General features: G+C 44.3%; 1 protein-coding gene across 1 annotated transcript in view; it reads right to left on the bottom strand.

Moving 5' to 3' along the window:
- Pigk (phosphatidylinositol glycan anchor biosynthesis class K) overlaps positions 1–20,523 on the bottom strand; it is an 82,534-nt gene that overhangs the window by 23,333 nt on the left and 38,678 nt on the right. Inside the window, exon 10 of the mRNA XM_052730207.1 lies at positions 5,203–5,287. Coding sequence (XP_052586167.1) covers positions 5,203–5,287 — 85 coding nt within the window. The remainder of the gene's footprint in view (positions 1–5,202; positions 5,288–20,523) is intronic.

Here is a 20,523-nt window from a genome sequence, read left to right as displayed (position 1 = left end):
CCATAATGTTCATGCACTGTGAGCTTAACAAATTCCTAAAGGGCTTGTGCTTTACAGAACAATGTCCCTTCACCAGCAACTCCAATTCCTATTTCCCAAAGTACTGCCAGACTGTTAGCATACGAACGCTACAGTCTGCAAGCTCTCTCATAAATGTTGATACACACCACCACTGTTGGCTATGAAAGCACCACAAGCAAGTTTGGCATAAGGCCTTGGTGGCTTGAGATCCCATAAGTCCTTGCACGCCTCAGTCGGTGGAAAAGAAGCCTGAAAGCAGTAAGCAGTGGGCACCATGCGTGCGGTGCTGCTAAGCGTTAGACATGCTGTTTAATTCCTCAACAATAGTTCCCGCAAAACATTTACTCACTCAACAGCATGTAGGAAGACAGGGGAGCAGGTTTCAAGTCTCAGACAGAAGGAAGAGAAGTGAGAAGCCTGAAGACAGAGGGGCGGCCATCACAAGCCAACAACAGCAACCAGGCTCTTCTCCGTCTCTGCTGCAGAAGCTGCTGTGATGAAATACTCAAACACATTTACTCTGGCTCAGAATCCAGGTACCAGCATTACTGTGGAGAAGTCACTGCAGGGGAGCTGCAGGCAGCTGGTCCCATGGTATCTACAGTCAGGGCTACCACTCACTTCCATTTCTCTACTTAGAGAGCCTAGGATCCCATCCAGAGAATGCCAGGCAAGATAATCCCAAGAGGCACACCACAGGTCCATCTCCCAGATGATTCTTGATTCCACCATGGCACTCCAGTTACCTGTACTACTCACTACCTCCACCAGCTTCGCAACCCAGACAGAGAAACGACAAGTATTTCCAGATGTGCTGTGCATACTGCATCAGTGGTTACCAGGGCTAAGCCATAGTCTAACAGTATGTGTCAGCAGGAGAGACACCGAATCCGTGCTGTGAAGCTGTGTCAGCCATACCTTACTACCTGCACTGTGACCCATCGTCCTAGAAAGAGCAGAAAAGAGATGGAGAGGAGTCAGGGCTTAAGTGACTTCATCTGCAAGCAGCTAGATTAAACTTTCTGCTGTCAGGCAGAAACGGAGAGAAAGAAAAGAGCATGTAGTTGGTAAGAAAATAAAATTCCATTATTTAAAAAAAGGAAAGACAAAGAAAACCCCATTTGCTCTACTGAGTTCTGGATCTGAAAGTCCTCTCTCCTACATGTATTGTGTGTATTGTAGTGTGTGTTCCCAGAGTGCCGTGGCCACAATGTGTGTTGTGTGTTCCCAGAGTGCCGTGGCCACAATGTGTGTTGTGTGTTCCCAGTGTGATGTCGTCTCAGTGAGTGTTGCAGTGTGTGTTCCCAGTGTGCCTTGGCCACGGTGAGTATTGCAATGTGTGTTCCCAGTGTGCCTTGGCCACAGTGAGTATTGCAATGTGTGTTCCCAGTGTGCCATGGACTGGTGAGCGTGGGGCACATTACTGCACAGGGTCTCATGAGCAGAACCACTGTCCACTACACATCACTTATGAAGCTACTTTGTGGCATTCAAGAAGGGCAGCAGAGGGTCATATACCTTGTTTCCTGGCATCTCTGCTAGAAATAGGTGCTTTTAACTTTTCAAATATCTGTATTAAATACACTGACACACCACAGCATTCGCCTTTTTAAATTCAGTGGTTTTCAGAGCTGTGCAATAATCACCATTATTTAGAATAAAATTTAGAATATTTCTATTATTCCAAAAGAGAAACTCTATGTCCAGGGAACATCATGCCCTGCCCCCTGCCAGATCTACAGATGTGGCATTGCTGGACATTCTGTCTGACCTCTTTCACAGTATAACGTTCACACCTGATGAGGTGGATCCATGCCACAGGTAATATGCACCTCAGTCCTTTTTATATTGCTCAATACTATTCTTCTTTTTGGGTGTTCTGTATTCTGTTGACCTGTTCACCCAGCTGTTCTGTGTTTGGGCTGTTTCCACCTACCATTTATTCATAGGCTGCTGCAATGAACATCTGTCTTTGTATGGATCCTTGTCCTTAAGTCTCTTGGGCCTATGCCGATGCTGGAATCACTGGGTCATATGATAACTACGCTTAACCTCAGAAACTGTCAAACTGACTTCAAAAGTGTGATTTTAGCTGGGTGGCAGTGGCACATGCCTTTAATCCCAGCACTCAGGAGGCAGAGCCAGGCAGATCTCTGTGAGTTTGAGGCCAGCCTGGTCTACAGAGCGAGATCCAGGACAGGCACCAAAACTACAGGGAGAAACCATGTCTCGGGGGGAAAAAAAATTTGGTTTTATTTTATTTGTGTGTGGGAGTATGTGTATCCATGGGTACATGAGACTTTATTTTATTTGTGTGTGTGTGGGGGGGGGGTCTGTGTGTCCATGGGTACACTCACAGAGGCCAGAAGAGGACACCAGGTTTCTTGCCCTATCACTCTGCCTCACTCTCCTGAAATGGGGTGTCTCTACGCTGGTGCCCAGCAAACCCCTGAAGTGCTGAGGTGGGATTTGACATCTGTCCTCACACTTGGGAATCGAGGATTGTTATGCACAGCACCATCTCTTCAGCCCTCCTCCCAAACAGGCCTCCAATCTAGCCATCTAACGGGCACTAACTACTCTGACTGAATTTACAGAGTGCACTCTCGGGATCTGCGGCTCTTTCATTCACTGCCCACTGCACTGAGATGGCACTCAGCCTCTGAGAAACTCTCAAGAGTTCTTGTATATTGTTCCACTGACTCTCCTCTCCTCCTTCAACGTTGCTGGGGCACAGAGGTGCTGTGCCCACACAGCAAACCCTCTCTATTGAGTCACATCCCCAGCAACTCACTGTGAGGCCCTCTTCGAAGCATTTGTCTTCTAAGCTTGTGATTCCTTATGTCATGGAAAATATTCTACATTTATGGTTTCAGTTTTGCTGGACACTAAGGGTCTGTTAGACTATTACTTCCCAGAGGGTTTCCTCACAGTCACAGGGCGGTAGGTCAGATGGGCAATGAATGGCTAGTAAGAGAGCCAAACACAGCCAAGATAATCCAGCTCTAGATCTGCAACACCTCAGCCTCCCACAATTACGTCAGGTGTAGTCAGCCATGCAGAACATTTGATGTAGGTGTGGGTTCTTCAGAGCATGTGACCTCTAGTTCATAACTTCATCCAGGTCACCAGGAAACCCACCAATTCCAGCCATATGTGTTCTGTTCATAGGGACCGTCATCATCCTGGTATTTGTGCCACCATCCATATCTAGAAGAGCTCCATGGGATCAGACACCCTCTTCTGACCTGTACTCATGTGCACATACTCACACACAGACACACAGGGACATACACATAATCAAGAATAATAAAATCTTTTTAAAATCTCTAAGATAAATTGTGGAATATTCCTTTACACTGTGTGACTATATGTTGACGGAGAGGAAGCAAGACATGCTGCAGAGGTAAATGCTATGAGTCTCATGGCAGAATGTAGATTAAAAGAAATGGGTTCATTGAAGTTGTAAGAGCTAGTTAGTAATAAGTCTGAGCTATCAGCTGAGCAGTTACAATTAATATTAAGTTTCCATGTCGGTTACTTAGGAATTGTGGGCAGGGAAGAAAAGTCCGTCTACAACAAGTAATCCCTTCCTAAGTGAACCTGCCTGGAGAGTGCAAGTCGGCTGTTTCTGTTACAGAGCTGCCACAAAAGGAAAAGTGAGGAGAGGACGGCACATCTGCTGTTGACATGGCCTTTCCTGTCTACACCTTAACTTACAAAAATTAACTCCTATCGTGCAAAATTTTTTAAAAATTGAGATTTTTTTTATGATAGGTCATTCAGATTTTTAATTATACTGTTTATAATTTATTGTTCAATCAATACCATCTCTCTTATACTAGAAAAAACCTACTACCTAAAATTTTCTCCCGGGTCAAATGTTTTACCTTGAATTCAAACAGTGTTTAACTACAAAACAATGGTTACAGAAAACTGACAGTTTACTGGTTCCTTCACATTGTAAAAACATTTCTGACATTTCAAGTGGTCAGCCGCCTTAAAGGTTAATTCCTGCTTCTGCCTGCGGTCAGGTTTATTCCAGGTGAGCGGCTCTGGGCAGATCCTGTTTACCTATTCCGAGCAAAGCACACTGTTTGAGTGTGCCCTCTCACTGTAAGCACATATTGACTTGCCGCCTGCTCTGCTGGTTAATTCATCTGTGCTGAGAGCCAGGCATGAAGACAGAATTTTAAACGGGACATCTGCAGACTGTTAGGTCACTTAAGCTCTTTCAACCTGGGAATCCCTGACATATAAACTGGACTTGATTACCATATACAGATGAGCACCCCAGAGGAGCAGATTTCTAACCATTTTTAAGATTCATCCAGAATTTTAAAACTGAATTTTAGTTATATATTGGAATTTTTCAATTAAAAGCCTCTTTCCTTTAAATAAACTCAAACTGGCACTATTAACAACCCACAGACACTAAACCAAAATTCCCCTGATTGAACAAAAAATACTGGAAAAACTCCTAGTAATGATATCCACAGCAACTCTGAGGAGTCCTGACACTCGAGGCTGCTTGGTGTTTCCACCAATCTCTAGAAGCTGAAGAATCTTCTAGGTCTACATGCCAGTCAACAGCTGTTTAAAGTGATTTGCTACTGGCCCAGGTGGGCAGATGGTCTATGCTGTCACAACCACAGTACAAAATCTAAGCTTTGTGCTAACAACACTGTCTTTTCTCAGATGATTACGACATAGAAGGATGACAGAGTCGTTATAACTGGAAATGAACAAATTGCCCACATGGCATTTAGAATTACGCTTCACAGCAGGTGATGATGGAGAGGTTGAAAAGAGCAGGGAAGACATGTTCCTGTCCTTAGCCCCTCTACAAAATGACACTAATGATTCATTGTAAGCTTTCTCCTTGTGAACAAAGACCATATACAGTGGTTTAAAATGAAGTTTTCTGACATTTAGTAATGTGTAGGAGGTCATTTTGATTACCCTGAGTCTTATGTAAGAGCTACAGCATGACACTCTAAGTCGCCTTTGGAACTGGGTTTCAGATGGGGATGTTCACTGTAAGGGTAAAGCCCAAGCAGGGAGAAGGGGTCCACAATGCCGTTTACCTGGAACATACTGATTCTGAAAAACCTAATGAAAGCAATTACCTTCTGAGAGTACAAATCTTGTTTCTTTCAAAAGAATCAAATGGAGACAAACCTGGTGTATTATCTGAGCCACTGGGAGCTGGTCAGCGTACTTGAGAGGTTCTGTGAGCTCCTCCACTGTCCCGTCTTCCTCATAACTGGAAAACAATCAGAAGACACACTCAGGCAGGTGCCCATGGCAAACAGCAGATAACTACGTAACTCTGAAATGTGCTTATCACAGACCTAGAGTAACTTTTGGAAATAATACTGATTAATAATTTGGGGTAAACTACCCAATAAAATGACCCCAATTTAAACCAGGAATGTATTCATACTACACATAATTGTGTGATGAAATTAGCTGGCGTTAGCCGGGCGGTGGTGGCGCACGCCTTTAATCCCAGCACTCGGGAGGCAGAGCCAGGTGGATCTCTGTGAGTTCGAGGCCAGCCTGGGCTACCAAGTGAGTCCCAGGAAAGGCGCAAAGCTACACAGAGAAACCCTGTCTCGAAAAACCAAAAAAAAAAAAAAAAAAAAAAAATTAGCTGGCGTCATTTACTGTCCATGTCCCCCACTTTCACTCAAGATTTAACACTTAAGAACCCTGTTCACAGGGCTGGAGAGACGGCTCTGCTGTGGGATGGTCTGTATGTCAAATGTGTTGCTGATTGTTCAATAAATAAATCACTGATTGGCCCGTGGCCAGGCAGGAAGTATAGGCGGGACAAGGAGGAGAATAGAGCTGGGAAGTAGAAGGCTGAGTCAGAGAGACACTGCCAGCCGCCATAAGGACAAGGAAGATGTAAAGTACCGGTAAGCCACAAGCCACGTGGCAAGGTATAGATTAATAGAAATGGATTAATTTAAGCTGTAAGAACAGTTAGCAAGAAGCCTGCCACGGCCATACAGTTTGTAACCAATATAAGTCTCTGTGTTTACTTGGTCGGGTCTGAGTGGCTGTGGGACTGGCAGGTGAGAGAGATTTGTCCTGACTGTGGGCCAGGCAGGAAAACTCTAGCTACACGGCTCAGAGGTCAAGAACATTGGTTGTTTTTCCAGAGGTCCTGAGTTCAATTCCCAGCAACCACATGATGGCTCACCACCATCTATAATGAGATCTAGTGACCTCTTATGGACTGCAAGTATACATACTGTACACATAATAAGTAAATAAATCTGGTGGTGGCGCACGCTTTTAATCCCAGCACTCGGGAGGTAGAGGCAGGTGATCTCTGTGAGTTCGAGGCCAGCCTGGGCTACCAAGTGAGTGCCAGGAAAGGCGCAAAGCTACACAGAGAAACCCTGTCTTGAAAAACCAAAAATAAATAAATAAATAATAACAATAAAAAAAAAGAGCCCTGTTCATGAGGGCTGGCTTCTCAGCATGGCAGTCCCTGTCTTTCCAACCACCTGAGTGCACCATTCCACTGGCCCTGCTCCTCCAGGTCTTGGCTCCTGCCTGTGATTACTCCTGTCTGTCTGGCCCAACCTCCAATCTTGCCATCTGCTCACGCTTTCTAAATGTATGAATTTGTTTAAAAGACAAAGAGAAAACTACGTGATGTGCTTCTCCATTTACCCAGTGCTTACCTTCTATCTCAGTAAGTGGGAAATAAACCCCACTTTAAGTTCTAAATTTAAAATTATATACAAAATTCACACAACACATGCTAATACAGTATGAACTACAAGATGCAAACAGACAGATTTCCTTTAGGTTTCAGAATGTTTTTTATTAGTATTTTAGTTAGCATACCAAGTCCTGAGCTTCGTGATGACACTTCATACACATATCATCATTTTCCTTTGTTTCGGCCCTCACTACACTCACCCATCCCCCACCCCCTTGCTCCCACATAGTCTCTTTTTTGCTTTCGGGTACATATATTCCATCACTCTCTCGTCACTTCCTGTTTCCTGGAAATCAGAAATTTTAAAGAGAAAAAATTTTCCCAAGTAGTCTGATAAAATATATTTTTTTTAATTACTGACCATCTCAGAAATAAACACTGAATTTTAGATAGTAAGACGTAACTGCAACGAATCATTCTTTTACCTCCTTTCCAGTGAATTCTATATCACTGTACCAAAATTAGATTTTAAATCCCTAAACTTCGACTTTTCCTGGAAAACATAGGGGATAAGCTTGGCCTAAAATTCAAGGACACAACGATGAGGATTATGGAGTCTTTCCCAAAGAGGGAGGCTGATGAGCAAGCCAACACAAACATCTGCCCAAGATTAAGGAGCACCCAGAGTAAAGACAGTTGACATAGTCCAGGAATGCCAAAGATTCCAGTGCTGGTTAGGGGAGAGGCAGGTCACTGCTAGAAGTCGGGTGGGGGTGAGGTGGGGGGAGAGGCAGGTCACTGCTAGAAGTCAGGTGGGGGTGAGGTGGGGGGAGTAGGCAGGTCACTGCTAGAAGTCTGGTGGCAGTGAGGTGGGGGACTTGAGGGGCGGTTCTGCCTCATGGGTAGAGTTTCCTGAAACTCTGAAATGTCTAAAGGAAAAAGCAGGGAAAACACTCACGATACTGGCAAAGGCCAAGACTTCCTGAGTGTGCTCCTGTTGCTGAGTAAATACAGCCAATCAACGACAAATGGACGGCCATGAAATTAAAAAACTACCATTTAGCAAAAGAAACAGTCGGGTGAACAGGCAGCCTCCAGAACAGAAGAGAACCTTTGCCAACTATACATCTAACAGAGGATTAATATCCAAAACATATGAAAACTCAAAAACCTAAACAGGCTAAAGAATGGAACACAGTCCTCAAAAGAAGCACAAATGGCCAACAAATACTGTGTGACAAGCTCAGTGTCCTTAGCCATCAGAGAAACACTAGTTAAATCATGGGATTCCATCTGCACCAGTAAGTGGCTAACATCAAGACAGCGGCTGCTGCATCTGCACCAGTAAGTGGCTAACATCAAGACAGCGGCTGCTGCATCTGCACCAGTAAGTGGCTAACATCAAGACAGCGGCTGCTGCTATGGTGTTGGTGGGCCAGTAACTCCTATAGCTACCAGGGAAATCAGTGTGGAGGTTTCTCACAAACAATCACTAGGATGTCCATATGACCCACCTACAGCACTCCTGGGCACATACCCAGAGGACTCTACATCTGACTAGAGAGACACCTGCACATTCATGTTCACCACTGCTCTACTCACAGTAGCAAAGAAACACAGTCAGCCCAGACACCATTTACTGAAGGATGGATAGTGAGAATATGGTACACATATGCAATGGAATTTAATTCATCCATTAATGAAATGGGGCTTTCGGAAAAATGGACGAAACTGGAAAATGTCCTATCCCCCTCTCTCATACATGGGTTCTAGCTATTTTTATATACATACATTTGTATCAGAGAGAATGTGTTGGAGCCCACAAAAGTAAAAGGCGATCCATGAGAGAAAAAAAGATTCTTTAAGTCAGGGTACAGCAGAACATGTGGCCTAAAATGGGAAGCAGGACAGTGTGAAGGCTTGTTCAGTGAGAGCAGCAGGCAGATGGAAGGCACACAAGACAGGAGGGGATGTCAACCAAAATGATATACAAAAAATGGTATTTTGATAAGCTAATCAAAGAACAATTAAATACTCTGAGTGGAGGTGGCCTGTGGGATGAATAAAGCTGCCACCGCTTTGTAAACAAAACCCTAGGCCCAGTGGCGGGCTACTTCTCAGGACTTGTGACCACGGATGCTCCCAAGGACTCTGAACTACACAGCTCTTGGCTGCCCACCATAACTAGTAGGGAAGACTACCACTAAACATACACAGGCTTTGGCCAGGAGACATGGAGAAGGCAAGCTAGAGCTGCGCTGGAAACCTCCCCCTGCTGACTAGCCTGATACTGCCAGATGGTGCCATGCAGCTCCCATCAGGGTTCAACACTGAGCGGCCAGGCACGCTGAGAGTGCCACTGCAATGGCGGCAAGCCTGGCCGGGGCTTAGAACTCACTTCTTTCTGGTGCTAGACCCAAGTCAAAATCCTGTTCCCTTCTACGGAGCCACGTTCACACCACAGGTTTGGTCAGAGAAGCTTCTCTTTCCGGGGGTCAGCGGTGACTGCACAGACTCAGAACTAGTCAGAGTACAGAGACTAAATGACAGCTTGGATGGGACATCTGTAACAGCCCTCCAAAGCGTGGGGACACTGTGGAAGATGAAGCAGAACGAAGGGGAGAGTCTGTGGAGGGGGGAGTGACCGTGTGGGAAGCCGACTCCAGTCACGGCATGGCACTGCAGGGTCAAACTCACACAGCTGCGATGACTGCAGCATGGTCACAAAGCTGCCTGTCCACACCCTGCCAGGGACAGGCAAGGCTTGGTGGAGCCCCACCCCCCGACACCCCACCCCGCCCCACCCCACCCTGGGACTTACAGGCGGTTAGAGGATGATGGGGAAGAAGAGATACTTTCTGCAGTCGTGTAGCAATTTTCTACGTTTTAAATTTTTCTCATTGTGCTATTTGAAAGTTAAAGCATCATGACAGTTCATGTCTGAATATCCCAATACTTCTCCATCAGTTATAATGCACACTGAATCTCAGGTACCACAGGATGGGACCGCTTCATTAGTTCACTGGTGTCTTGTAGCTAAAACAACTGCTCTTGTACTTCCTGGAAATACTTGTTTTCTTCCACACATGCACTGCTTCCAGGAACCAGCTGGGAGCTCTTTCCAGTTAGAGAATGCACCTCTAACTTTACTACTTCTGCCTGTTCTTTCTTAGTGGAGGCCCAGGTGGCCTTTTCCTCCCTCTGTATGGACAAACCCTGAGGGTTGGTAGGCTAGACCAGTTCTCTCAAGTACACAAGAGACAGGACCTTTCCACTCAGAAATTCCGTTCAGCTCTGAGAAGTTGTCCATTACAGTTTTTAATGTTATTTCTCTTTATTCTCCAGGGTTTTCCACTTTAAGCATTAAACTAAATGTAACGGAGCTTCTCCATGCTTCCTCTCTCTCTTCCCCCTCATAGTTCAGTGTTACCTTCTTGTTTCTTCTATTTCTAGTCTTTATTCCCCTCACTGAACTTCTGGTAATACACCTTCCCTTGGGTACTTTGTAATTTAGTTTTCTCTTTCACAACACAGACACTTGTTTAATATGTTGTTCATATTCCAGGGTGGCCAGCTGGTCTTCCTCTGTTTTTCCTTTTATTATTATTTCCGTTCTCTCCCCGCCCCCCCCCCCCGCCTCCGTGTTCATGTATGTGCAGGTGCATGTATGTGATATGTGTGCACATGTGTGGAGACCTCAAGTGGCATTCGCAGGGGCTGTCCAGCTTGCTTTTGGGGGCAGCCTCTCGCTGGCTTGGGTTTTACTGAGGACTCAGACTGGCTGGCCAGTGAACCCCAGAGGTTTACCTGTGTCTGCTTCACCAATGCTGGGTTACAAGCACCACCCCAGCTGCTTTCCTTACGAGGGTCCCGGGGAGTGAACTCAGGCACTTAGGCTGGCATGACAAGCACTTTAGTGGCCCCGCCATCTCTTCAGCCCTTCTCTCTAGTTTTGTTTTCATTCACTGAAGGAGCATCCATACATAACAAGATGTCTATAAACTATACATCATATATAACTTAATAAGGTCTGATCTCAATTTTAACTTTATTCCTATATTAACTTTGTACATTTTCTGGACTCTTTTTTTGTTGAGGATTATTTATATTAGCTTTCCTGAGATTAGTAATGGCAACTTATCTGGAGTTGGAGGAAGAGAGATGAACTAGCTTACAAGGATTCTCAGTTCAAGAGCGCCCTCTTCTGTAGCTACAGTGGACTGCAGTTTCTTTAATAAGGTACTGAATGTCCCAGGGTGGGACAGACACAGTGATATTTTTAAATGCTCCCTTGTTTCCATAAAGCCTCTCCTCACCTCCAATTGCCTTCTTCTTTTCCTCCACATATAACACTCCATGACACTGTGTCTCCACCCTCCTCCTCGCCATGTCTTCTGTTCCCACAGAATCACCACTTTCCTAAGAGTGATAGATACATGTACTACACAAGCTCTCTAATCAATGCTTACGACTCTGAGGAAACCACAGGTGCTCATTTCAACTTACACATGGCTGAAACCCCAAAAGACCTGTTTTTTTCTCTTACAAATCATTGAAGTTCTCTTTCTTAAAGTCATTCCTTTTATTTAACATTTTGAGAGATCTTACGTTGTGAGATATTTGCACACTGTGTGAAAATGTATTGCTGTGGTTGGTGTAATAAAAAAGTGAATGGCCAATAGCTAAGCAGGAGGTATAGGTGGGACTTCTGGGGAGAGAAAGGGAGAGGAGGAGGAAGCTAGGCCCTCGATGCTAGGCAACATGGAGGAAGCAGGATGGGCGGAATGTGGCAGGACGAAGACGAATAGAAATGGGTTAATTGAAGTTATATGAACTAGTTAGGAACAAGTCTAAGCTAAGGTCAAGCTTTCATAATTAATAATAAGTCTCCATGTTGTTATTTGTGAACTGGAGGCCCAAAGAAAAACCCAACTACACTCCTACACACTGGGCCCCTCCAAAGGTTATCCTCTCCATTTTCTCTTTGGAGGACCCTTCACTAAGATCTACTGACATGTTTCATGGAGGAGGACGCCTGCAGAGAAAGGCTGTGCCCTTCTTATGTACAGCACTGTGTCTGAACAGCAATGTCCTTCAGATACAAGACAAGTAGAGTCTGTTTACTGATGAAATTGATTAAAAATACTGGCCGAACTCTCTGTGCAGATAAAGACAAGAGCAGGCACATGAGACGCTCGTGAAATCAGTTTATAATTCCCATCTTTTATGTCCTGGTTTTCTCCTTCCTAGATGTCCAGTGACCACAAAAATCTTCCTTATGGTGCTACCCAAGCACTTCTAAAACAAAACTCTAGAATCATTTACAGTGCCCATACACAAGGTCAGCTCTGACTCAGAAAGAGTAAATTTGCTTTCAGATTATTCATGTACAAAATGGCATAGCTTATTGGGCAGTAAAGGACAAAGCATTCTTCTAAGAACCGAAAATAACTGTAAGAACAGGAAAGCAGAGATGTTGTGCTATGCGAGATACTAAAAATAAAATCAATAAATAATTCAAAACACATTATCTCGAGTAACCCAAGGACATTAGGAGGAAACTCTATAAACAGACCCCAAACCCAACGCTTAGTATAACCCCTTGAACAAAACAGCACAAAACAATGACTTGAAACTAAAATATATACTAGAGAAAGCAAATTATTTATGTACAGTAAATTAATTACATTATATATGTATATATATACATATATATATGTATATATATAGTTTAAAGGCATAGAAAAATTTCTATCCCTTAACTATATTTTTTAAACATGCTCAAGCAGTCACAAATGGCCAGGAAACACTTTTAATGGTACTCAACATGAGGGAAATGCAGATTAAAACCACTTTAAGATCCCATCTCACAACAGTGAGAGAATGGCTATCATCAGGAATTCAAGTAGTGGGAGTGTCAACTGTCAACTGCAGTGTCCATCTGGAAATGTCTGGAGGTTTGCCCCCAAACCAGAACCAGAACTGACAGGACTCCGCTGTCCTGCTCATGGACATACACCCAAAGGCCTCCGGGGGCTGCTATAGAGGCACTTGCACATCTCTCTGTTGTCCAAATGTCCATCAACAGAATCGGTAGGTAAGAGCATAGATTGCTCTTGCAGAGGCCCAAATCCAGTTCCTAGCACCCAATCAAGCAGCTCACAACCATCTGTACTCCAGCTCCAGGGACCTGATGCTCTCTTCCGAACTGTGTGGGTACCTACACTCATTAGCACAAGCAAGAACATGCCCATGGACACTCGCATGTACACACACACACACACACACACACACACACACACACACACACACTTAAAAATAAATTAAATCTTTAAAAAAAGGAAAACTGGTACATATACCCAATGGATTATCACTCATGACAGGAAAAAGGAAATCATGAACTCTTCTAGTAAATGGAGGGAAGTCACTGAGGTCCAGAAAAAAACAACCTGCATGATCACTCTTCCTGCTCACTCTAGCTTCAACTCTTCCTTTGTGTTTAACTTTGAGCACAAATGGAAGCCAGGAAACTAGGAAGAGGCCTTTGGGACAGGGCATGTTAACAGGGCACAGTAGACCGTGCATGAAACCAAAGTGGAGAGGAAGACTTTATTGGAGTCAGGGGGAGAGCACAGGGAAGTGGGGGGGGGGGTGCTAACCAAAGGAAAGGTAACAATATATGGAAACCTTATGGAAAAATAAATTGCAACTACTCTGCATGGTAGACAAGGTATAGGATACCTCCCTCTAAGTTACTGGTCAGAGAGCTGCAGATATCTCCATTGCCCTTGGTTACCTGCGTAAGGTCACAAAGACCCTACTCCTGAGGACACCACACACTGTGGCTGCAAGACACACACAGAAGTCAATCTCAATGCGACCAGGAAACTTCCTACCTGCTGCACAGCTCAGAGTCAGAAGGTGCTACACGGGCTGCTGAGGGAGAACAGGCACTGCCTGCCACAGTACTGACCTGCAAGGCAAGATACTCCACTGTGCACTAGTGGTATGGCTTTTGTGGGGGATCTGAGGCATGCTCCACAGGAGGGAAGGAATTTCATGCCTGATACTAAAACCTTGGTTAAAAGCCCATGACTAGGGAGGTCATAGGCCCTCGGGGAGAACCTCCATTGTTATTTGTCAAACTGCTTTCTGACATTTATGCTTCTCCCCATACACATGGGCTGCTCCTAGCCTTGGGCAGACTCTTTTTTCAGTGGGTAGCAGTCAGTGGAGGCACACAGCTGCTCAGAGTGCTGAGTGCCCAGCCTAGGTGAGCATCTGTGTCAACCCACCGTATCAACCCACCACCACCACAGCTTAGGGAGCACCGTGCCCAGCCTAGGTGAGCATCTGTGTCAACCCACCGTATCAACCCACCACCACCACCACAGCTCAGGGAGCACCATGCCCAGCCCAGGTGAGCATCTGTGTCAACCCACCGTATCAACCCACCACTGCTAGTGGCCATGTCAGAGGAGCAGCAGGTGGCAATTGAAGTTCAAGGATCCACCAGGAGGCGATCCCCTGACCGGTTACTCTCCATTAGGCAAGGTCCCCGAGACCACAAACCCAGGAATGCCTTTTGCTTCTGCTGTATCTACACATGTTTGCTGCTGCCATCTTTCTCTGGCATCTGGCATGGTGTGAATGGGTGTGGGGAGATCCCCACTGCCTGTAATGTAGTGTGTTTATCTCATGGAAGTATCCCGTTCTACTGGGCATTTTTACCTCTGGATTATTATGAAGATGACTTCCTCCCTAAGCTGTACTGTCTAATTGATAATAATAATGTTAGTTAAAATACAGTTTTGATGGTAAAAAAAATAAAACAAGGAAGTATCACACAGCTAGAACACATGAGTTTCTATTGAGGAGCCATATAGACTGTGGCTTAGGTTAATGATTAAGAAAAAGATTGTGGGCTGGAGAGATAGCTTAGCAGTTAAGAGCACTGGTTAACCTTCCTGAGATCCTGAGTCCAATTCCCAGCAACCATATAGTGGCTCACAACGCTCTATAATGGGATCTGATGCCCTTTTCTGGCATGCAGGCATACATGCAGTCAGAACACTTATACACAATGGCTAAGAGCCCAAGAGCTAGCTAGCGCCTCTGTGATTAACCGCTGCACTGGAATAATCTGTAAAGTGGCTCCATACTCCGCAGTTGTTCTGAGGATTAAACAAGATGATGATCTACCCCTCCATCACTTACATGGTTCTTTATGTTCTGTATGTAAATTTATAATAATTTATCATCTCCATAAAGATGACAGACATCTTTGAAGATATATCCAGGTGGATATCTGCTGCTGTTGCTTATGCTTTCTAGCAAATCATAAGCACTATATACAAGACATAAAACATACTGCATGACAGATCATGGACCCATAATTCATGGTCCTGGCCCTCAGCCAGAATCAGTCTACCTTGGTCATCTAGTGAACATGACTTAGGCGCCTTCCCAGAACACTTGGGTTTTAGCTCCTTAGTGTCTTCTCCCAGGAGCTTTCTCCCTTGTTTGGCGAAGCTCTCCGAGGGCTTCCTGTTCACAGCTACTTTCTAGCAATTGGTTACTACAAATATTTTCTGCTCACAAATGTGGCAACAGCAGGAAGAGGGAGGTGGCCCCATGGAGGCACATTTAGATAAAGTACATTTGGACACAGCATGAATTGAATCCAGAAGGAAACTACACCATCCTGAACCACATGAGTCTGACATCAGGAGTCAGCCCCAGCCCCCTGGGGACAAAGCATGGCACTAGCACAGAAACAGACAGACAGACCAGTGAAGGACAACAGAGGATCCAGAAATAAACTCACACAGACACAGCCACCACATCTATGACCAAAGTGTTAAAAACACTGAGAAAAGGCAGCAAGCAAGCAGGACTGGGGGAAGTAGACATCCCAATGTTGGAAATGAAACAGGAACCCTCTTTCTCAACTTTGTCCAATCCTTCACTGAAAATGGACCAAAGACTTGACTGTAAGATCTGAAAGCAACAGATTAAGATGCAGAGAAAACACTTCAAGACACAGGCAGAGAGCGCCGTGCGAGAAGAGCTCCAACTAGCACAGGAACTCTGCTGACTTTAAAATGCCCTCATCAAAAACTAGATACCCTCGTTTAATAACCCCAGTGAACTGCTCACCAACTCACCCTCAATCTCTGGCTGGCAACGCAGTTTAGCCAAGTAAATGAGGTCCATGGCTGCTGACAGTGGGAAACGTAACCAGCTACATTCCTACTTAGTCCCCATGTGACAAATTAGCTACCAAGGACCACAGCCTGAGAACTCCTGCAATCCACTGTTCTGTTCACACTTCACTTCTCGGGAAACTGTAATAGAAAACAGAAAACCTCAGAAGCTGAGGCCATTGGATAAGGACAGAAAGGGCTCTTATGAGGTTAAAAGGAAGCCGATCGATGCCATTTTAAAGCATTCCATAATAATGTTCCCCGAGGTAGAGTTTCAATGGACTAGGGCCCCGTCTCATCAAGCTGAACAAAGTACAACATGTCATAGCCACGACAGAACGTCATGACCAAGGCAGTGTCAAGAGGGAAGGGCTTGATAGGGATTAGGGCTCCACGGGGACATGGGTTCATCAAGGCAGAAACATGGCAGAAAGAAGCAGGTGCAGTGTTAGCGGCTGTGAAGAGTACCACAGAAGAAGACCTCCAGGTCCTGTGAGTGGCCAGGTCTCTGTTTCCTCACACAATGCAACTTATAGGTAGTTGATCATGAATCTTAAAGCTATTATTATTAAAGCTGATAAGCTACAATAAGGACCTCAAAGCTTTAAGACGTGACTTGGATAAAAGTAAGATAGAAACTGATATAAGCATAAAGTCCTGAATAAGAGTTGTTCTGCTTCTGTTTCCTTCTGGTGTGCTGTGGGTAGAACTCAGGCATTGTGAACACTGGGCAAGTCCTCAGCCACTGAGCTACATCCCTCGACTGTGTGTGTGTGTGTGGTGTGTGTGTGTGTGTGTGTGTGTGTGTGTGTGTGCCGGGAATCTAAACTCAGGTCCTCATGCATGCACAGGGAGCACTTGCCACTGAGCTATCTCCCCAGGTCCTAAAACACTCGAGGCATCATCTACAGAGGTAAGTACGAGAGCGCATTAGCTCCTGTCAGCTCGGGCAGTGTGTGGCATAAAGATGAAGCTAGAGAGAGTGCTGCAGTGACCAGGCGAGAGGCTAACACCACGCTGCACCTACCGCAAGGGAGAGAAAACGGGGCAGGAGCCTTAGAGCGTAAGGATGCCTGTGGACAAATTACCTTCAATCCTCATCCTACTCTAAAGGGGCAAAGTAAACCACTATTATTTCCCAGATAAAACACCTAAGCTCAAGGAAGACCAAAGAATGTGTCTGAAGATGGAATGCAAACCACTAGACCAAAAGGCTTCACTCCCGCCATGCTTTCCTACTGTACCATGCTGCCTTGGGGGACTTCTAGCACCAGGACAGGATAGCGGGCAGTGACCAGCCTGAGACCCACTGAAAAGGCACACTATGATCTCGGTTTCAAAACCGGGGTTACAGGTTTGTTGTTGTTGTTATTTTTATATCTTCTGCCTCTTGTGTCACCTAAAGACTGCATTCCTAGTGTTTATTTTATAAAGTGAATCTCTTAAAATTCCAACCACTTTTTAAAATTAAAGATCGTTTATTATTAAGTAATAACAAATAGTCTTCAAACATCCTGTGTTTTGACCTTCAATTTCTTGTTCAAGTAATTTGAAAAGTAATACATTAAAAGATGTTAAAATGTGGTGATTCAAAAGAGCCCTATACATTTAGGTTTCTTACAAGTAAAATTATATATTGCTAGGTTTCTTATGGCAAATAATTTACACACAGAGAAATCCCTACCATTCTTTTCTGAACTGACGTATCAAAAGTCTTGCTGTTTTCAGCAAGGTGGAGATGAAAGCATCCAGTTTATTTAAAGCCACAGTCTACCTCAACCTCCAGTACTTTTGGAAAGGTCTGTTACACATATGCCAACATGAAATACTGTTGCCAACTTCTGGTGCAAAGAATCCAGGTCTACAAACAGGAGCCCTCAAAACAAGAAATGACTAGATGGCATTAACAATAGATTATTAACCAAATGGTGGAATGGGGCACAGACACCACTGTAGCCAAAGTTAATTTCTGTTAATTCCTGTGATCGGCTTTCTCAATGCCAACGTGACCAAGCAACTTACCAATACATGAAGCATAGATTCTTGCTTTTACTTTATAAGCACAAGCAAAGCTAGTTCTCAAGAGACCATATGAGACAGAGCCACTGAGACAAGAAGAGTTCACGAAGTCTTCCCCTGGTTATGCGGCTGGTGAGTGAGTGCTGGGGGCTTGACCACGGGAGCAGACTCCGGGTGGTAATTTAGCTGTAATATTCCCTCCATCATGCAGAAAAAAAATTTAACCCAGGCTTAACTTACTGGGGTGAAGCAGTACCACAATCAATATGACAATCAGGAGTGTCAGGGAACAGAGGCAAAGGTCTAAAAGAAACGTTAGCAATCTTGTGATTAAATCAGATATTCACCCTCTGAGCATCCCATGGACAGATGCCAGTGATATATAAACAACCACACCATTTCTAGATTGGATACAATTTCACATTTTTAATTCTAACACTTAGCGTTTTAAGAAAGAACAGCTTGTTTTGATAAAGTTTGAAATGTTAACGAACACGAGGTCTGCAACTCTGTCATACAGCATATTTGCCACTTCCGTGTGAGCATGCTGAATTCCCATGACAGGAACACGTGGAGCTGCACTGTGCGCACACACTGCCACCTCAGAAGTCTCAGAGCAATTCCATGTATGCTTCAGTCCTCTATACGGGGTAAAATAAATCACTAAAGTTTATGAAACAGGCCGGGCAATGGTGACGCTCGCCTTTAATCCCAGCACTCGGAAGGCAGAGCCAGGCGGATCTCTGTGAGTTCGAGGCCAGCCTGGGCTACAGAGCGAGTTCCAGGAAAGGCGCAAAGCTACACAGAGAAACCCTGTCTCGAAAAAAAAAAAAATTATGAAACAATCAATGCATTCTGAAGCTGTAAGAATTTTGTTTGCAAAATGACAAAATGGATAACTTCAAAGTAGTTCTGTGCCTTTATAAATCAAACGAATCACCTAATTTCTCACATTCTATTTTAATAGAATCTGAGATAACTAGAGTGGCAAACTGTTATAAGATAATAAAGCAGATGGCCAAGTAAGATGCTGAGGGTAATACAAGACTATAGTAAAGCAAATACCTGAGCCACCGCATACAGTGTGTGCAAGTCAGGCACAAACCCTGTCAGTTGTGACTGGAGCATCTCACCCGACCTGTGGGGTCAAGGTTCAGTCTAACCTACTCACTATGAGTAGCAGTCAGAGTACAGTGCGGTCACAGATGCCACAATATTCGGGATGAATTTACCCAACACTCAAGTGTCTCCATGAAACATCCCCTAACTTCTGACTGAATTCCTGTAAATATACATTCACTGGAATGCATGTGGTGAATTATAGATGTGGTAGTCACTTTCACTGTGGAATCAAGCTGTCCATATCTGGTCAAAAGAGACGTCTTCTGGAGTTTCTGAGAGGATTTGGTTCAGAAACACCAGAGTCAACATGACCCCCAAACAAGGGATCATTAGAAAAATAAATTGTATAACCATCACCTGGAAAATAACTATCCAAATAACTGTTGGGATATGCTCACAGACTGTAGGACCCAATGCTGCTATCCATACTCCCCTAATTAACAGAGTCAAGCCAATCTCAATCAAAACCCAGTAGGCTTTCTTAAGAAACTCACAAACTGACTCATAAGCAAAATGAATTTCAACCACTACTCACATCATACTCACAAACTGACTGAAAATAGAACAGAGGTTTAATCATAAAACTTGAAACTATAAACTTCTTGAAGTCTCTGTGACTTTAGGTTAGGCAAAAAATGACTCCCAGAAGCCACTAAACATAGAGAAAGTTGATAAGCCAACCAATAGTGAACCAAAATGAAAGGTAGACCACAGACTGGAAAAAACATTTTGTGATTCATGTATCTGAAAAAGAACCTGTATCCAGAACATACAGAGAACTGTCAACATTTAATGAAGAAACAAATCAATATTTTAAAAATGAGCAAAAGACTTCAAAGGATACTTTATGAAAGATGTATGAATGACCAGTAAATAAAAGAATGCTCAGCATCTTTAGGCATTAGCTATGCAGATTAAAACCATGAGCTTTCCTACTCAGAACAGCTAAAGGAGCAGCAGGAGCAAGTGAGAGTGTGGGTGGTCATCTGTGAGACTACCAAGGGAAGGTGGCGTGGAGAACAGCTGACGACAGTCTCCTAGCAAGCCTGCAGTTCCCATGTCAGCAATCCCACACTCAGATATGCACTCAAATTAAAAGAAATCTTAACGTTTATATGCAAATGTTTACAGCAGTTTTTTCTAAACAATTCCCAAACTCTGGGATGGGGAGAAAGGTCCTTGGATTGCAAATGGGCAGTGTGTGGGATAACCATCAGAAAGGGCTGTTGACACAACTATCCAGACACAAGCATATCACACTAGGGCAGAGCCAGAATCCCCAAGAGCTCTACTGCATGGCTGCATGTGCACGCTGGTCTTAAAGGGAGACCTTGGGCCTGGAAACAGTCAAGGTGGCTAAGAGAAGAGTCATAAAGTACTTAGCATGACAGACTGAATATACCAACTGTATATATTTGTCAAAATTCTGAAACATACATTAAAAGGCGTTCCATTTAAGTAAATTATCCTTTG

The sequence above is a fragment of the Peromyscus californicus genome, unplaced genomic scaffold (genome assembly GCF_007827085.1).
Source record: "Peromyscus californicus insignis strain IS unplaced genomic scaffold, ASM782708v3 Scaffold_9__1_contigs__length_137607984, whole genome shotgun sequence".
Lineage (NCBI taxonomy): Eukaryota > Metazoa > Chordata > Mammalia > Rodentia > Cricetidae > Peromyscus > Peromyscus californicus.
This window is presented reverse-complemented; position numbering and strand designations above follow the sequence as displayed.